This window comes from Calonectris borealis, chromosome 3 (genome assembly GCF_964195595.1).
Source record: "Calonectris borealis chromosome 3, bCalBor7.hap1.2, whole genome shotgun sequence".
In the NCBI taxonomy this organism is placed as follows: domain Eukaryota; kingdom Metazoa; phylum Chordata; class Aves; order Procellariiformes; family Procellariidae; genus Calonectris; species Calonectris borealis.
Genome location: NC_134314.1, coordinates 124618813 through 124639178, shown reverse-complemented (window position 1 = coordinate 124639178; position 20366 = coordinate 124618813). Strand labels below are relative to the sequence as shown.

General features: G+C 38.1%; 1 protein-coding gene across 1 annotated transcript in view; it reads right to left on the bottom strand.

The window, feature by feature from the left end:
• Nucleotides 1-1111: 1111 nt before the first annotated feature.
• USP34 (ubiquitin specific peptidase 34) overlaps nucleotides 1112-20366 on the bottom strand; it is a 141648-nt gene continuing 122393 nt past the window's right edge. The window contains exons 67-80 of the mRNA XM_075147751.1: nucleotides 18653-18800; nucleotides 17025-17659; nucleotides 15381-15538; nucleotides 14069-14147; nucleotides 10522-10648; nucleotides 10067-10174; nucleotides 8877-8981; nucleotides 8628-8752; nucleotides 6350-6473; nucleotides 4623-4702; nucleotides 3785-3925; nucleotides 3511-3657; nucleotides 2711-2870; nucleotides 1112-2393 (exon numbers count right to left, since the gene is read on the bottom strand). Of these exons, the coding sequence (XP_075003852.1) occupies nucleotides 1783-2393; nucleotides 2711-2870; nucleotides 3511-3657; nucleotides 3785-3925; nucleotides 4623-4702; nucleotides 6350-6473; nucleotides 8628-8752; nucleotides 8877-8981; nucleotides 10067-10174; nucleotides 10522-10648; nucleotides 14069-14147; nucleotides 15381-15538; nucleotides 17025-17659; nucleotides 18653-18800 (2748 nt within the window). The 3' untranslated portion in view covers nucleotides 1112-1782. The remainder of the gene's footprint in view (nucleotides 2394-2710; nucleotides 2871-3510; nucleotides 3658-3784; nucleotides 3926-4622; nucleotides 4703-6349; nucleotides 6474-8627; nucleotides 8753-8876; nucleotides 8982-10066; nucleotides 10175-10521; nucleotides 10649-14068; nucleotides 14148-15380; nucleotides 15539-17024; nucleotides 17660-18652; nucleotides 18801-20366) is intronic.

The window sequence follows — 20366 nt, the reverse complement described above, 5'->3', positions numbered from 1 at the left end:
TCAGACAACATACCAAAAATCAGATGCACATTTTTAATAAGAGTAGTTAATTGAGACTACTCACCAAAGGGTTATAATGGCTGCTTCATCTCTTGACAGGCGAGTATCTTCCTAAAGACGTCTTGGCTCAGCCATTAGTAGGCTTGGTAGAAGACTTGATAGGTGAATTCTGATACTCATGATGTAGAAGGTTTGAGTACAAGCTCTTGATGATTTCTCTGAAGTTACAATCTATGGAGAAGTTGATCAGAAAGGGTAATAAAATTATTCCTAAAGAGAGTGAAAACATAATTACTTCATGTCTGAATAATGAGACCAGCTTAAGCACTCACCAGCATCAATATAGCATCTGTAAATGCAAGAATAAAAGTGCTAATGAAGGGGAATAAAAGACTAAAGACAGAAATGATTAACTACAGGTGGTTAAAAAAATGAGAGTAGATTCAAAGAGAGTAAGAGGAGTCACAGAAGCATCACAGAATCATGGAGAAGCAAATGATGCTAAGCTACATTAAATGGTAGGCAGAATGAAGAAATTGGGAAGAAAAAAGACCAAGACAGATGTGTTACGAAGACAATAGAAAAAGAAATGAGCTAAGCAACTGGAAAATGAAGCTGAAAATGGCATTTAATTGGCTATTAAAACCAGCATCATTGACAGTCCAAAAGGTCACATAGGAAGTGGATACTGCTGAGAAATAACGGGAGGAAGTGTGACAGGGAAAGGTGACAAAGTCATTCCAGCATTCCAGGGGTGGAGAAGTTGTCGAGAGAGCGTGGCCAGGTGGAGCAGGCCCCAGGGTAGAAGGGAAAGGGACACAAGTCTGCAAGTAGTGGAGGAGAAACACACGGCTAACACAGGTTAAAGGTAGGCAAAGGGAAAGTTCCGCTGGCGTCTGACACCACTTCGTGTTCTAATATAGCGGGGAAAAAGTAAATGGCCACCAATCCCTCTCAACTGCCCGACGGAACATTCATGCAAAGTAAACCAGAAAGGGACCAAGATTTACATAAATTACATACATTTGAACATTTCTCTCTGCACCTGTTTCATTTTTGAGGTTGTCTTTGATGAGAAATCCAAAGACTGAAGCAACATATTATAAACAAATGAAAAGTCATCACAATCAGTTTAATGAAGTGCACAGAATAGCAATTGATCATGTCAATAAAAATAAAACAATTAATTTTACATCAAGTGTGCTTTATTTCCTCCACAGGTATTCTGTTAAATAAAGCACCATATATATACTGCCAGGCCACAGCTAAAGAGGATTCTTTACAGAATCAAATTTCTTGTGGTTGTTTAGTATACAAGTAAACTTAATTTTGATAATAAGAACCACAGCGATCTGAGGCAATCTGCCTCTATTATAAGGTACAAAACTGGCACAGAGGACACCATATTATACACAGTAAAAATGCCATAAGTTTAAATTACATCATACAGGGCAAGGAGGCCCTGTTCTCCCAGACAGCCATATTAAATGAAAGCCACTACAGTGAACTCTTAATTACATAAAACATACCCATTATCTGATTGCCCTTTAAGAAAGTGTACGGTAGATGCAAAAAAAAAAGAAAAAAAAAAAAAGAAAAAAAAAAAAAAGAAAATTGGAGTTCTGCCTGACCAAGAATTAAGCATATAAATCTATCTTGCCATTCAAGCAGAGAGCACTGGACAAACTGAAGCACAGAACAGAAATAAGCAAAACTTATACAAACAGCATTTCTGGGGGGAGAAAAAAAAAAGACTTAAAAGCAGACATGCTCCATCTAATGTCAAGAAGCAGCTTGGTTTCCTTTTCCAGATATCCTTGTGACCACATGAATCGTAGACTCAATGGTCCTACACAGGATGTCTAAAATGTCATGCTGCTGCATGTGACTGAAAAGTCCTCTGGAATGGCCACAACTGATTGACAAACTAGTTTCAGGGTCCTGGGATGGTAAGGCTTGACCATCACAGCTCCTCAAATCTGCGAGGTCAGATAAAACTGCTGAAATCGATGTGGAAGGAAACTCCGAGTCCTCCTCGGCTCCAATGGGATCCTTGGAAGTCTGCAGGTCTTTAAATTCTTTGCATTCTTCAAATTTACCGTTTCCTGACTGCTCTTCTGTGTGCTGTGACCGCGTCGCTAACATTATGTCTTCTGAAAATGAAGATGGAACTTCCATTCTGTACTCTTTGACAGAACTGTTCTCGGGGGAAGGAGGATCTTGCTCAGTGCCTGGATCAATGATCGAAGAGTCCCGTGTCTCATTATCCGAAGTGCTTGTTGGGGTCAACGCCTCCCGAGGTTCAGTCTTTGTATCACTGATACAGCTATCTACAGTGTGCTCCTCGTCACTGCTGACCCGTCTTCTCTTTACAGGAGTAGCTCCTTCATCGTCTGCAAGAAAAAGGAAAACTCGCTCAGGGAAAATGCGTTGTTCTCATGCCACACGTCCAAGTAATAGGCCTTCCCTTTCACATTTTTACCCTTTTCCATATTAAACACAGTACTTAGATAAATACTTCCTTCCTTGCAGAAGATTCATGTAATTGCCTAGAATTTTACCTCCGAAATAAAATAGTATTTCTTGTGTAGCGTTGGGGATTGGAGCCAAGAAACGGCCCAGTGGTAAGAAAACAATGCGTTATGTTAATTTTGTAGAAGTTTGTAAAACCTTAGAATTGTTAAGAGTGACACCATTATAGAAGGCAAACCTTTAGTTTTTCTTTCTTTGGCTTCTTGCTCTTGTAATGAGTTCCTCTGTTGTTGACAAGCTCTACATTTGTTTAAAAGCTCTTGTAAAGTTGGAATCAGGGCTGAATTGAGCTGTTTGGGAGTGTGCACCGAAAGCAGCAAGGCAAGTGCTCGGAGGTCCTAAAAAAACAGAAGTAAGCAAGCTTAACTAGCCTTATTTCACACTTGTATTTGATTAACCCTACACGCAGACCTGTGCAATAAGCAGAGGCTTCAACATGTTCTGAACATCCAAAAAATCAAATTCTAAATATACTTACACTACTGAAACTTCCCACTCATTACTAATACGCTGACCTTAACGTAGATCTGTCCTAAGCAGATGGGAGCACTGTGCTGCTCACTGTAAGGCGGAATCTTTTGCTGGGTTAGAACATTCCTACGATTAACTCCACTGCACTTCGCATGACTTGTTTTCTACAACAAGCTGCCCTCCTCCCAGCCTTACGGTCCCCACCATTAGTTTGGGAGGCCCAAGTGTGTACGCTGTGCACGCTGGGATGGAACGGAGAGTTCTGGACAGCTCAGATTGCTGCTCCGTAAATTTAACGACTGTCTTGCTGGTAGGGCTTAATATTTCCAACCAGACAGTGAAGGTAGCCTCCCGTGCTCTCGCCAGGAGTCCAGCTTATGCACAAAGTGGAGCTAACAATGCCCACCTCTTTAATTAGAACCTGGCACACGGCACTGAAGAGTTTCCATAGAAAACAAGCTGCCTCCTAAACTATGCCGATATTTGAACGGCTTAGAAAAGACTCACCCCATTTAAAGAAGAGCTTGCTTTGGAAATTTCAACTCTCTGGTTGCTGAAGTCAGATTCTAGGCTTTGATATTGATTTATTAGATTTGTAATTAGAGTATTGATTAAGTTGGCACAGTTTGCTTCAGAAAACACCTGCCCTTGGACCTGTGAAGAGAACATTTTTTTTTTTTAAGCCACAAAGAAATGGAAGTGTGAAAACAGTATCCCAAACTGAAATAGCATATACGACTCCATTTCTTACAATAGAAATCATCGCTAAAAGACCACGTACCTTTAGAAGAAAATGGGTCAGAAAGGTGTATACAATGTTGTTGTTAAGAAAGGTCCTTTCATCCATCAGAATACATTTTATATATTCTGCAAAAACTGGATCTTCACAGAGGAGCTTCACGCAGTTCTTCGACATTGCGGACTGGTGAAGAGAGAGAGAGAACACCACAAAGTCATCGCTGGACATGCGGCACTGCGGTAGTGCTGTCTGCAATGCTTGTCGCAGCTGGAGACATCTAGCCAGGCCCACTGATGTTCTTAATTCATACTTAATTCATTCTTACTGATAAAAATATTTCAGGTCTATCAGGTATCAGTAAACTGTACAAATTAATTATTGTCAATTATTATTTCACATTTTCCTTTTATGAAGTTTATCCCACAGGAATGCCAGTTTATCACGATCAGTATGTGTTTGAAGGGCTGGCGTCTCCTGATCTGTGAGCCAACCACGGGGTCCTCCTGCAGAGGTGCAAAGGCCCCTCCGTGCAGCGGGCACATGACGGTACCCCGACTTAGACATCTCCCAATTTTTATTTCATCGTACCAGCGTTTACGCTACGTAACAAGCTGGAAATTCACAGAGGCAGGATGAGGTAGGGCGTACACCTAGGGCGTACTGGGAGCAAACACAATTTGCCAGATTTTTATACTTGATTTATCAGGTTTTATCAGATGACAGGCAACATAAGCAGAGGTATTTTCTATTCAAAATACTAGTATTTTTAACGATTAAACAACACCCACTGGTTACAATTTACAGGTTAATCTCAGTTTCACATTCACTGTATTTTGCCTGTATGTCCATTCTGTTAGCTCTCAAACTCACTGACTCTTACCTGAGTCTGACAAAGCTCAGTCCAAAGTTTGGGGAATAGTGCAAGATGAAGTGGCAAACCTTCATATGCAACTAGGACACCTGAAATTTTATGAGAAAATAAGGTATTGTGTGAGAATTTTGTTGGAGATACTTACTTCCCGATAAAAGTACTACCAAGGTGCCATATCGTTTTGTAAGACCACATTCTAAGCATTTTTTATGATCAGAAAGACCTACCGTCCGTGAAGTTTTTACAGTACATTTAATAAATACATGTATCCCTTCAGTATTTCTGTGAAATGTAAAAAAACTAAAGAGCTGGCTTTAGTTCTGGGTTTGTAATCAGGTTATTTTATTACTGTCTTACATTTTCAACTGGACAGCTACAGCACTTAAAGGTTTTAAGTATCTTTTTTTAGAAACGTGTAATTTTTAGAAGCATATAATTTTTAAAGGGTAATCTTCAGTATTAACCCAAGCACCATTGTTACCTAGACCATGAAAGAGTTAAGGGATACACTGAACAACAGCAAACGATACACGTTCCCAGTACACTTTATAACTAACACAACGTATAGCCAATATTAATAACGCTAGAGTTAGAATCAGAAGAGTGTGACAAACAACGAGCAAATGGGTGATTCAGGGGATCAAAAGAACATTCTACTATCCGCTCTTTGGACAAGATTAATTTTGTATAGTTTCATTTGTCTAGAAGCGGTACTTAATCATAGCTAGCTAGCCAGTTTCCACGGGCAGAGGAAACAAGAAAACGAGCGGGTATTTTCAGAAGGTGGTTCATTCTGCTTAAGATATGCAAGAATCAGAAGATAAATTTCTCTTGGAAGGAATCTCCACTGACTACAGAGGAAAATCTGGCTGTACATCTAATTTTTAGACAACTGAAGCGAGACGGCTCTCAGTCTGTCTCCATGCAATAACTATTTGTGTGACACTGATGTTTGTGCACCTGCACCTACCACGCTGGGTAACTCGGCTTATCCTTGGGTCTGTGGTGGACGACAAAATAAAAAAAAACCCCACTATGTGCCTTTGGAGTAGCACATGGACCTGATGGGGCAGTTCAAGGCGGGATGCTCTCCTGCAGAGAACCAGCTGAATGGCTGGAGTAGTCAGACAGATAAAGCCACGAACGCCTTGTTCACACAGCAAAAAAATAGGTTTACGTTGTGACAGGAAGAAACCCAAATACTGGTGGTACCTACTGGCAGAGCCGAAACCAGTATCGGGTACAAACTACATGACTGAATGGTTATAAACTTAATTAAATGTTGTGATGGTTCCCAAAACTATGGAGTAAAATAAACCCGGAAACAACAGAACCAGTGCCATCTGTGGCTGGCTGGCTGGTCATGTATGCTCCTGGGCAGATTGCCAATTAACGCCATTGGCAGAGACGCTGAGGATTCAGGATCTGATCCAAAGCCACAAACTGCCAAACCAAAAAAAAAAAGCTTCAGTGAGTCCTGTATTAAACTCTAAATGTGCAAGGAGATTGAATTCTCACTGGTTGCCTCCGCTCCTTTCTGGACGGGCCTGAAGTGTGACACTACATCATACACATCATACAGTTTTGTGGATAAAAAAAAAATCCAGAATGATTAATGCAGCAGCTTTCACAAGCTCTGCTTTTTCTTAAAAATTTTGAATATAAAACTTAGTGGAGAAGCACTCACAGTTATCACAGAAAAAAAAATCCTTAGGCTGTTTAACCTTCATACTTACTCATTTTAACTAAAGTTTCAGTAAACTTTTCACAGTTGATTGCAACTCGACATAGTAGATGGATGAACTGATGATAAGAAAAGAAGTAGTCTAGCAGCATACGATCGTAAACATCATCTTTGCCCTGAAGATTTAAGAGAGCTTCATTTAAACTACATAAGCAACTGGGCAGCAACCAGATTTCCTAAGCATCTAGCTTAATGTTACTGCGCTTCTTGCCCTAAAATGTTTAATGATATACTACAGGAAAACGTGATGGGAATTTCCAGGTCTAACCCAGGCCAGCTGTGTCTCCTCACCCAGCCCTTGGCAAGCACAATGGTGAGATCGGAGGAGGGATGGCAAATGCAATTCCCCCACCAGTAAAAACTTTTATTGGAGGATTCTGAATCAACAGACTGAGAAGATGTAGTGCTGTGCGAATACCACATCTTGAAGATGACAAGAACAGAACGCAGTAATTTTAAATCATATGCGGATACCTCAATATATATATACACCACTGCTTTTTAAATCATCATTTGTCAGTTACTAGCTGCAGAAGTCAAAATTTTTTCAAGACTGAGCTTCACAAGCTTTCAAGGCAGTATTTTCAGGAATGTCTCAACCCAAATGATAAATACATGCCAAGGATTTTGTGTGCCAATATTTCAATCTATTTTGGATGTATACGCTTAAATGGCATTAGCTTCTGTAAACCAGATAGCCAAGAGGAAATCTCAAAAACTTAGGCAAACAAACGCAATCTTATACAAAACAAATCAATGAAAAATAGGCATGCACACCCACAGGGAAACGTAATTTTAGATGTGGTTTTAAAGGCTTAAAAATCTTCTGGTTCCTAATGTGTAGGAATTCATTATAAAGTGTAAAATACCGTGTCGTATAATATGATGACTTTTCAAGTTCAAATATTTACATTATTTAGTGTCACATCCATTAACTCTGGATACATGATGGAAAGAACCACTACAGATAATTTTTGGCTCTATACATTTTTAAAAAAACCCTTGGTTACACAGTAAATTTGATGGTGCACACATATACAAAGCATCATTTTGAAAGCTTTAAAAAAGAAGGGTTACTTACCCTACAGTAACCGTGCTTCTTCGAAATGTGTTGCCCACACAGATTCCCATCTACGTGCACATAGGCCCCATGTGCAGGAGATTGGATTCTTTCTGAATAGCAGTGTCCACTGGGGCTGTGCCTGCACCCAGTGTGTCCTTGCGACCACTGTACCTGAGGGCATAAGGGGTATGGCGGCTTCAACCACCACTCAATTCCTTCACCGATAAGAATCCCCTATGACAGGACTCGGAGTTAGCAGGAGGAGGACCACAGAATCTGTGTGGACAAAGCATCTTGAAGAACCACAGTTACTGCACAGCAAGTAACCAGTTCTCCTTCTTCAAATGATTGTCCATACATATTCCTTTTAGGGTGGGATTCACCTTACCTGACTTTAGCTATCTAAAGTCTAGTCATTTCAGTATTCCCTGCAGTCAATGGAGAGAGAGAGACTCCTCCAGAGGAAGAGTCACCTCACCCGGACTCAGGTGTCTAGGACAGGAAGGAGGGTAACTATCTCCTTCCGAGGGTAACTATTTATCGCCATTAACCATAGAAAGAGCTGGCTGCTGACCTTTTAGATAGGCAAAGTTACGTGAGCTGAATCCCACCGTTGCTGCAACTGTAATAATGGGACGTGGCAAGTGACTACAAAGTAGCCCCACCGAAGTCGGCATCCCATCAGGAAGCCCACAGAAGGGAAAATGGAAAGTAAAAGACTTAAAGCCCTATACGGTATTTCAGGTGCTGGTATGGTACCCAAACAAATAGTAGACTATGCCTCAGTCCCGGTGGAATGGACTTTAATGAAACCTGGAGGATCTACTTAACTGTCTGGTAATACATCTTAACATACTTTGAAACCCATCTGGACAATCCCTGGGCGGTTCCTGAATTTTCTCTACAAATGCCACAAACAGAGTGGAAGGTTATCAAAAAGTGTGCTATGTTTTTTTTCTGAATACAAGGCTTCAAACCCTTATCATGTCTGGAATATGAAGCTGTGTACCACCAAGGGCAGGGAAATGGTGCTTCTGGAGTGCACATCTAGAATGGAGTATATGAGGACAACACATCTTGAAGAAGAATTATGCTTTGTTTACAAAGAAAACGTAAATGCATTATGCTACTGGCTTCTTATAATACTTCTATAAAAATGGGAAAACCATAGAGAAATAGCTAGTTATAAGACCATACGTTTACATACCTTGCTGGCTTCCACCATTGTAGGCAAGAGGCACATATTAAGTTCAGGACGTGGAGGACGAATATTGCTTTTTCCCCCTATTAATTTCAAATTTTCACGACATGGAAAATAAGGTCCAAGAGACACTGTAGTATAAGTTAGGATAAAATAGGGATATATTAGGAAGGTTAATATTTGACATCAGCAAGGAACACAGTAGAGTAATAATAGTGTAAGAGAACTTCAAAATACAATCACCGAAATACCTACTTGGGATATTACTGTGGTGGTATGTACAATGATTGTGCTGTAGAAATGGAACCAGAGTATGTAGGAAATCATGAGGACTTAAAAGTACAAGCTCCTTGAGGACATCTACAAACAAAAAGTTGTTTTTGCTATTACATATTGTTATTTCTTAACAGCAAACAGTTTAACTTCAGGCTCATGCATTTTCAAACTCTCCTTCATACCACTTTTGCTGCATTTAGTGTGCACCGAGGAGGTAGGCTCTGCTGTGAATAGCCCATAAAGTGAACACCCCTGAATCAGTCAAGATTCCCTTCACCTCTGCCACTGGGAGAAAACCTGCTCAGTGGTAGATCAACCACCAGTGAGAGGGGTGCCAGCTTGTAGAAAGTAGAAGCTCAGTAAAATTACCCTCCTTCCTTCTTCTTAAACATATCAGGTTTGATGCCTGGAAAATGTCAACCAGCAGCAGTCAGGAGGACAACGAGAAAGGCACTCAAAATAAGGGGAAAATGCATACAAATCACACGCAAAAAGGTAATTTGGACACAGTTTTAGGCCTTCACCAGCATGCCTAAAAATGCAGATTATATCCATTAAATAGTATTAAAAAAAACTAAGCTAGAAAAACTTTTTGAAATAGGTCTTCTAATGCAAGAGAGACACTTAGATATAATGTCTACACCTATGATTTTAAAAAGCAAATCCATTCAATTCTACAAGCTGTTTAGGCTTTACTTTTATTATTATACCTTCCAGTAATGGATCATAAAAACGAACACTAAAAGCTGTTATTCAGACTAACTTGGTCACCATACGTCCTTCTGAGTGGAGCATTAGTTAATATTTTAATTTTAATGTAAGATTTGGGATTTGATTCTAAACTCTTTGACATCTGAATTCAGGATTTATTCCTTAATCATGCCCCTTATCAGGTAGCAAATTGGTCTCTCAAAACAAAGGCCATCTTTTTGTGCGCACAGTCTGCAGGCCTAGGGAAGTAGGAATATTAATTTTAACCTGACGAAAACAGAATTATTTAGAATAGGAACAATGGCAATATCGATGTATTGACAATAGTAATATAAACAATCCCCACCTGCAAAGTATCTAGTAAGCGTTTCCACTGGCAAAAATGGAATTTAAATTTCAAAGCAGGTAACTGCGTAGAACAGGTCCCTCCTGACTGCAGTTACACTATTACGACTTACCAATACAAGCGTTTCTAAGTTCTGGAGGACTATAGGAATTTAGCAGAGTTAAGAGCTTATGGGCAAATTCAATTCGCTCTTGCCACTGAATGAGAGCTTGCTTCACATCTGCAAATGCAAAAACCATAGAAATCTGTTTAGTTCATGTCTCAAAAGCTCATTAAATAAAGCATAGAATTTTACTGCTGAAGAATCTTTTTCCTCTAGCATGATTTTAAACAATCTAGAAATCTGTTAAATCTCACTGGTCTACTGCTATTGAATGTACTTAATCTAGTTTCATATTACGTCATTAAATAATTTAATAAGTAACAATTTAATAACTGTTAATAATCACATATCCCACTGTATGGCAAGTTTTTAAACACAGATAATAAGCAAGATAAAATACTAGGTTTTGGGTCATAAAAATTAATTAACAACAGGCATAATCCTTTGAAGAGTTATAACCAAACCTTTTCTTTGAAGATATGGACGTGTTGACTTAAGAACTGAAAGGAAAATCGACAGGAGTTCTACCAGGTCTCCAGTCACATGGCAAGCTGTGGCCTCGTGGTACATCATGTGCAACGTGTTAAAGGACTATAAAGAAAAAGATGCCAAAACTTTATGTTGCCAAATTAACACACTTGTCATCATTTCTATTTCTATCCTACAGATCCCACTTTTTACATGTATTTTATGCTCAAACAAGATGTATCAAAATATACTGTGCTAGATGTCATCACAACACTACTCAAAGACAACGACATTTAAAGAGAGAATAAATTTGTATACAAAATTAGTATATTTACTAAAAGGTTTAAAAAAAAAAAAAAGAAAATAAAGGGGGGGGGGGGCAGGGGAAAGGGACAGAAAGAGAGAAGGACAGAGAGCGAACAAATGAACAGCAGGTGTCTTCTGTAACAACCAAATACAATTGTTGACCTGGACGTCCAGTCCTGGTAACAATGCACAACAGGTAGCTTTGTGTGTGGGTTAAACTGAAACTTGCCTTTGGCCAAAAGGCTCATTTTTGTTTTTCTCACCCAACCCAAAAACTAAAGTCATATTAAATTTTTATCATGTGCATGACAGTGGGAAACTGAATCTGTAAAATTTATTACAACATTAACCTCTCTACAAGTAGCTACCACCCATCTCAACTCAAGAAATGAGCATTTTTGTGAGCGCATCCAATACAGCTTATAGAGAGAGACATTTAAAAACAGCCTTAATTTTTTTCAAGGTAAAAGCTTTATATTAGTGGCTTAAAATAATTACAAAGTTTTCAAACATTTATCTAAAACCCAGTATCAGTAAGCAAAGCATAATCTGAGACACGGTCCTTTTATATACCTGTAATCCCAATCCTTCTGTGCCAACATACAAAGTGATATTAGAGATGCATAAAGACAGACATGGGTATGTGAATTTGGGGAAAAAACATAAGATTAATATAGATGCTAATCATTTTTCAAAATGCTGCTTAAGGACATACGCTATATGACTGTACATCAGATGAATTACTTCTCCTTTTATAACTAAAATACCTTCTAGGGATCTGTGATTTATAGAAATATCGGGAAGGAAAAGCAACTCATTTCTGAACTGCACAAATTCTAGCACAAAATGTACGAAAAGATCTGTAATCTGCTGGGATATTTTAAAGATAAAGAAACAGTAATCTCATTCCCTATTATGCAAAATCTTGATATGCCATTTTTATATTATAGTGAAGATAAAAGACACGTGGCCAACCCTGCTAAGTGGAAAACTTTCCTGGATGCGACAACGTCTTGATGCAAAACACTTCCAGTGAACAAGTGAAAATATAAGGCCTAGTAACTTCAAGCTGTAAAGCAACTCGGCTAAAAGCTGAACATTATTTTTATCTAATTTCTAGCAATGTTTTACATAGGATAAATTGCATCTTATATTACATGTTCTTTCTAAACTTAATTATCCATTGTTAGTACAGATCAGGGTTAACTAGAGCTGTTAAACAAGTTCTTTTTATACATATGTATGTATGTATCTTAGTCTACTTAAGAGTTTCATGTATGAATAAAGTTATAGCTCAGTTCCTAACTTTTTAGCCCAGGTTTACTGAATGTAAGCTAGCTAACTATAGTTAATCAAAAGGCTTACACTTATAACAAACTCGTGAAAACTCAATTTTCAAACAGTACTGCAGTGTCTTAATTTTTATTTTTCTAACTGATTTTGTAATTCCAGCTTTTTCTATCACACTTTGTCCCAGAAAATACAAACTAGTGACATAAAAAAAGTTAAGAGAATTTTTTATATAAACCATACAAAAATGGGGTTGGAATCAACCTCAAAGCATCATGTGGTCCACCCACGTGCCTTAAGGCAGACTAAATATCTGTATATCCTTGACAGATGTTTGCTCAAAGTCCTCCTGACAACTCCCAGTTGTGCTGGCTGACACCTTCTGAAGCAATCTATTCCAATATCCATTTACTGTACAGCTAAAACTACCTCCTATCCACTTGTCTTGCACCATGGATTTTTGCCAGTTTATTATCCCTTCCTGAATACACCATTTTACATATGCCAAGAATGAATTGCGTCTTATTTTTACACTTCCTCCAACACATCCAGACAATCTTGATTTTTATTCTTGTTCTCAAAAGGACCTAGTGTCCTTCCCCATTTTGCATTGCCAGTATATCTAATAAACACACATTCTCATCCATCAACTCAATAATGGAAGTGTTGAACAGAATCCAAGATCTTACACTCATCTTAAGAAGGACAAAAGGAAAAAAAAAAAAAAAAAAAAGATAAACACTATATGTGCCCTTTTTCAGTCTTCTGGTATCTCCCTCATCTTAAAAAAAGCAGCCACTAACAGTTCAGAGCAATGTCTTTTAGGCTTTTCCTACATTACTACAGGACAGTACGAGTGGATCTGTAGAGTGAAACTGTTGGTGGGCAGGAGCTTGACATCCAAACTGTACCCGTTTCAGGGCTGCATTACTTAATCTTTTTTTTCCTCTCTCTATTTTGAACTAACTCTGGTCTGGTTTTATGGACCAAATATCCATTTACAACCGGAATACACTAAATGTGCTCCAGAAATGCATCTTTAGGTTTAGTTTCATCGGAAAGAAATCTAGTTTATGTGTTCTTAGACCACTCCTTCTTGGAAACAAAAGCATAATAAGTAGGAAAGATAGGGAGAATTGCCTCGGAAGTGCCTCAAGAAGTGTTCAGAAACACAAAATCACAATTGCATCCGAGTATCCTTTATTTCCGTCTTTTAACCTGTTGCCTTAACACTTCTTAACTAGTGACAACTGTGTGACTGTGCTCAGCCGCTTACTCACAGTTGATCTGTAATAAAGAGAATGACACCAAAAAAAAGCATAAACTGACTCCTCTCAATATAATCTGTTGGTGGCTTACCCTCTGTCCTCAAAACAGGCAAACATTTTCCTTATCTTTTTACTACTACAGAAATCTTATTAAAGATGACGGGGGAAGTATCTATCTAAAGAAAGCCAAGACTGATTTCTTACTACTCATGACTGGTTGCAACTTTTTCTGTAGACCTAATTTACTCTCCATTATGAACCTCAGAGCAAGTGTATCTATCCTTGATATATGAGATGACACATCACTCTTTTATTTCTCGATTAACTTTCCTATTTAGAGCTACATCCTTTTATAGTTATCCTACCAAATCACTGTTATCAACTAACCTGTTATCTCTATCCTGTATTAAGATTTGTATTGCCTCAAATTTACTCACTTAACCTCCTACATCAGTGTTTCGACGTGCAAAATGTCTGCTATATCTTTTTTTGTCCTTCCTATGATCCTTAAGATTTTAAGGTTTTACATGTATGCCAGTACTTAAATCAACATATTTCTTACCTTTATTTTAAATGATACCATATTAAAACAATCTAAAGCAAACACATTGTCAGGAAGGAAGTGATGACTTGATAAGAAAGCGAGGTGTTTATTAGAATTAAATAACAAAGTATTTACCTCAGTCATCAGAATCAATCCTCTATTAAACACAACAAGAAGCCTGTCTTCATCAGATTCTAATAATATTCTGAAGGCACTAGGAAAAAAATCCAAACATTGAGAACACTGAAAAATACATATCATTTTTTCATAATTCATACAAATGCTTCAAAGTGTTATGCTCGTGCTCTATTTTGGAAAATAATCACAGAAGAACAAAGAAACCCCAAAGGAACGTAATTATTCTCTTCATTTTTTTTCCCCAACTTTTTCATTTAAAAATGCCTCTGATGTCAACTTCCTTTATGTCAACTTTATATTATCGAAAGTAATTTATAAACAACCTTTACAGAAATATTTCCTAAATGTCTGCAAAAATGCTAAAAACTGAGGAAAATAATGTACTTCAAAAGACAGTAATTTAAGCTTGTCAAATGATACGTTTAAATAGGTTCAGTTAAGCATACGTTTGGACTATTAAATGTATAGAATCATTTCTATCAGAACATTTTAAGCTTATAGCGGAACAGAAAATAAACGATGATGCATAATCCCCTCTCCACACAGCAATTCTCCCAGAGCATTTGGGAAAATCTGGTTGTGCCCTAAGACAGATGACTGTATGTAATCCCTTCAAGTAACACAGGTCGTTTTCCTTTTTCACAAGGGCGTTTCGATGCACCAACAGTTGCATTTAAAACCCCAATACCTGACCTATGTACACAAGCAATTTATAGTTATACTGAAAATACCCAAGCAACAGTTTCAGATGTACTACTAAGACAGACTAGGAATGAAAAACTATTTGAAGATACGATACAATAACACCCCGTCCCACAGGTACACTTTCTAAAAAACACTTCTGCCCCAAAATAACAATTGTCAACAACAGCAGCTGAAATTACTGCTTTGCCCATCTAGACTAATCATGGCAGGCTGAGAATGGAATTTCAGCTTAGAAGTTGAATTAGAACATCGATTGATTTGTTTTTAGGTTTTTTTCAAGGGCTTTACTGATGCGATTTTGTCATAGTGTTTCTTCTTTGAACCCTATCAATATACATCTGTTTATTGTAAAATATTTGCTTAGTTTCTGAATTTTCAGCTGATGAAACGTTCTAAAATTAATTATATTCACAAACAATGGATTTGGGGAAAAAAGTTATAATTGAAACTTTCTGTTTGCTTACTTCTGAATAAAAGTATCCCCAAAACTTTTTCAAAAGAGTATCAAAGTAACAACACTGATTTTTATTGTACTTCACATTTGGTAAAATATAGTTCTTATTCAAACAGGATTAGTCACACTACAACTTCACTGCTAATGTACCTTATTAAAGTAGTCCAACAAGACCGTCCGTCCAAGCAGCGCAGGTAACAACTTATGGTTGTTTTCTTAAATTGCTTTATGTCTTCTATCTCTTCCTCTCTCATGTCTGGTCTCTGAGCTACAAACAGTTGCATGAGATTAAACAGCTCTTCTACTGCCTAAAACACAAAAAAATTAGGTTAGAGGAATCTCTCTCAGTACGTTATGGTTTATATCTTATTTGCATTACTTATTGTGTATTACTTCTACTAAGTAACACATAGGACAAACATATGTAAGCAAATTCAGATAGGAATACATTTTTAAGCATTACAACAAAGTTATAAAATCAGCAGACAACATTTTAACCTTAAATAATTAAAACTAAACGGGTCTTAAAAACTTAAATTCTGACATAGAAATTGTGGATATTTCTTATCTAACTTGAATGCAGTTTGCTTTTAGCCTTTGCTATTTACTGTATGGATTAGGACACAGATATTTGAGATAACCCTTCTGAACGTTAAATGGATGTTTTGATGCTTCCTAACAGCACAGTTCATTGCCACAATATATATATAAAAAGAATCTGAACTCCTGATCCATGTGACCAAACTTCCCAGCTTTTCTTAAGGTATGTCGGGGGTCATCTACATGGTGCATGGGTATGTGCATTCTCTGATGACGATATTATATTCAAATTAACAGAATTCAGAAAGCTGCTTGTGCTAAAACTCGCTGAGGTCCCATATGCATGGGAAACACTAAAGACAGTGGAGTAAATAAAGTCCCTAGCAAGACAAACTGAGACTTCCGAGGGGAGATGCAAACAATGAAAGCAGCAGGAATACTCCCAGGACTGTCAGAGTATAAATTTACTCTGTGAGCTGAACTAGACAGATTCAACATAGAAGATTCCATGCATCCTCCTCTTCTACATAGTGAAGAAAATCTTTGTATTCTTTCTGTCCTCGTACACCTAAAAGGACCTCAAAGCAATATTCACTGAGTAATCATAGAAAAATGCCTATTTTGCCTCTTAAAAACTTTGTAAGCCTGTTTTTTCACCATTACACATGGACTATTTTAACTAGTATCTACTCTCTACTGCAAGTGTCATAATGTTGTAGAGAGAGCGTAACTGCCCGTGTCCCAGTGTTTTGCAAAAGGTACACAAGCGTTCCCAAGGTGAACACCAGGCCATCCTCCGTTTGAATGCAACAGGCTAAATCTTGGTCCTATTCCAGAAACGGAAAGCAAAGAAGAAACTCCCTGGGAATTCCTCCAACTTAGTGTGTTAGAATGTGACACGCTTTCTTGAGACCACCATTAAAGGCTATTCCTCGTTTCTTAGGACTAGGCTGGTGTACAAAATATTGAAGGACAGTGGAAACACCAGTGTCTGCTTCCAGGAAAAAAAAAAAAAATCTCTCCAACTGTTACACAGCAAGGAAGAAAATCCAAAACACCAAAACAATCCCCCCACAAAGTACAGTAATCGGATCTAAACACATTATTAATTACTTACACCAGGAAATCAAAAGATAATACTTTCATCTCTGGATACATTAAATGAGTCTTTTAATCTCTTTCATTAAAAGAGACATTCAGTAAAAGAGGAAATAATAACAATGAAATGGTGTTTTTTGGTATCAATCTACTTACTCCTGGGTACTGACTGGCATGTGGCGTGAGATTCTTAAAGGCCCACTGGATATTCTGGTGAGAAGCCAACTGCCTCGTGAACGCAGGGGACTGCTCACAGCAGAGGCGCAGGATGCCATAGTAGGCAGGCAGCATCCCACGGTTAAAGAGCACCACATCCTGATCGTCATGGTCTGCGAGGATGTAATTGAAGGCAATGTTCTTCGTCACCACGGGATTCTGTACAATAAGGCGTACGTTCTCTGGACAGTCGACACACACATTATACCAAAAAGACAGCAAAGCCTGTTTATTGTGGTTGGTGGCTATAGCCGGCTCAGAAAGTTTAGGCTGGAAAAGGTTCCATAAGTCCATGAAGTAAGTAGAAAACATGAGTTTCTCAGTTTTTGAGATCAAACAGTATGTCATGAAACTGAAGTACGGCACAAGTTTTGTAGTGCCATGAACAGCAGCATCAACATATAGCTTAGCTCTCGAAAGAAGGCCAAGAAGCACATTGTAGACTTGATGAAGAACTACTGTAGTATCTGGACTGAGAGGCAGATCGCGTGTAGGGATGTGCAAAGAGCGGGTCGATCGGAACATCTGACGGAAGGAATTGCTTGGAATAAGCGACACCAAGAGATAGGCTGCAGCTTCAAATAAAAACAAATTTGTTACACCTTTGAAAATTACATACATGCTTAACAGCCATTTAAACAGATGTTAAACTACACTGTATGTTCCATTTACAGATTTCAAAGCATTTCACAGAATCTGGTATTACTATATTCACACTAGAGATGAAAAAAAAAAATCAGAGTGGGTCAGATTAGCACAAAGCATGTTCAAAGTGGTGTTGAGATTTGCTTTCAGGCCTCTTCACCCTATCTTCCTGTCTGCTGCTTGGTTCTAACTGTTCTAACACAATGCATCCCATCACAGAAATACAAAACCAGAGACGTTTTCTATGACTAAGTTGTCCACTGCTTTATCAAGACGTCATTACCTCTTCAGAGATGTTTCTGGATTCTGTTGCAAAACTGTACCTCCAGTTTCCACATCTTCCCTAACCACACAAAATGTATTAAAATTCAGTGTGGCCTATTACTGTGGCATCTCCTTTATAAAAAAAATTTAGACACAGGAAAGGCTGAAAATGTGATCTGGCAATCTGACAAACTAGAGAGCCAGGACACCCTGGAGTTGGGGAGAAGCACAGGCTGCTTCTCCTTGATCCACAAGTTCAAAGGACTCAACTGAAGATTACTTTGTGAGGGGTGAAAGAGGAACATGTACTACTCCTACCCACAGTACAACTACGTGGTGGACACTATGGAGAACCTCTTGGATTAGCTCTTTTTCTTCTTTGGGTTTTCCTGGATCTTGCAGATTAACCACGTAAGATAAAGAGCCTACTAATGTACCATTCAACTTACGAAATCAAAACATAGTTTTCATCAAAACCAGGCAGTATGTCTTGATGAGGCACCACAGTTGTACTAGTATTTTAAAATACAGCAATTCTAAAACAATTGGAAAAGGAAGAAAAGACAAGCACAAGAGCACGTATTTCACGACAGGAATAACCCATGCATAACAACTTGCTACAACAGAAGAAAAATTTTCTTCAATTTAAATTAACTTACAAGTTCTCACTCTAGGATAGTTGTGTGCCAGAAGAAAACGTTCAACCCAGTTTTCCATATTTTGCAGCACCCAGCTGTGAGCTAGTTTATTTCGAGGTGTCTGCACAGCCAGCCAATCCAGGCACTGAGATGGGTTGTATTCAATGACCTGAAAGAAGAGTGGAAAAATCAAAAAGAATACATTAACCTTGATACTATGTACTGATTGTATTAAAACCCCCTAAAAATAACTACTAAGACTTAAAAAAAATTTTTTTAACATCACATAGGGCTATCAAAGCACCTACAAGACTGAGGTGCTCTGGCAGACAAAGAAAACCCTTACTAAAATTTCACCGGTTTGTGCTTCTGAATCTTGTTCAGAGCTTTTGAAAGTTCAATCTAAGAGCAGGAAGTTATTCTACATATCCTTTCTGCACATTTTGAGGTACTTAGGAGTTGAAATGTTAAGGACTTAGAAAACTGAACAATCTTGTCTTTATAAACAAGTAAATCTTTTTTTTTAAAAAGCTAACACAAAATCTTAACACTGAATCAGTGTTTTTATACAAGTTATATAAAAAAATAAATGGTATGCAAGTATGTTCATATAGCTTCATGCTGAGGGTAGCTATTATGTTTTTTATGAATATGCAATTTCAAGAAATAAATTTATCTAGTGCTTTTCAAAGGTAATGAAAAGCCTGTGGAGTGCTGTTGTACCGTTATCAAAGCCTTACAGATAATAAGGAGAAAACCTATCTTCCTGTGCCCTTCTGGTTCTATGTAGTTAAAAATTTGTTGACATATTATTAGGCCAATAAATGTAGTTCACTCATTTAATTGTTTTCAAAAACTGTTTTCTTTTTACCTTGCGGTCCAGGTGCCCAGACAAGGAAAAAGGAACTCTATCTGAGGAACCACAGGCAGTAACCGAATTGCTGAAGCTGTTCCCAACTACTCTAATCTACCTGAAGAATATGAGCAGCTGACATGACCAAAACTCTGCTTATAAAATTTTAATCTCCATTTAAAAATAAACATATTAAGAACAATCTCCTCTCTTTTTTTAGAAATGACAAATTGATCTGTCAAGTTTCCTTCGTAATAGCTGGAGGGTATCTCCAAGAAAGAGACTATCATTTTTCACTGTCTTCACTGCTCAATCACTTTTTAATGACTTCTAGAAACTGGAGTGGCTGCAAAAGTAGGTTCCTACACCCTCAATCTGTCTGTCTATGCATTAGCTACTGGGCCTCTCACCCCTGCCTACACAATTTGTAACTCTAAACCTTCAAACGTGTCAACAAGGTAAGGATAATCATGCTGGCAACACCGGAGACTGAACCGATGACTTCTATTGCTAAAAGCTTGGCTTTCCAACAGAAACCTGTCACCGATTTGCTTCCTCTGTAGGTTCAGTTTGTGTAGTGAGAATAGGGAGGGACATAACAAAAGAGAACTGCTTAACAAATTACATACATTTCTTTCTGGCTACTGACTGAAGCATGAAGCACATGTACTTCATGCCACAACCTGCGTACTGTCAGAAACTCTCTTGGAAAGGTTTCCTTGTTGCCGAGAGAAATTCGTAAGTTTCCTCGTATACAGAAAGCAGCTAGATGTAATTCTTGACCTTAAGATCAGCTGTTTGAATTCTCTTTACCTGAGGTACAGCAGTTACAGCTAATTCATATTCAGATCAGACACCCAGCAACACTCGGTATATGCTTTC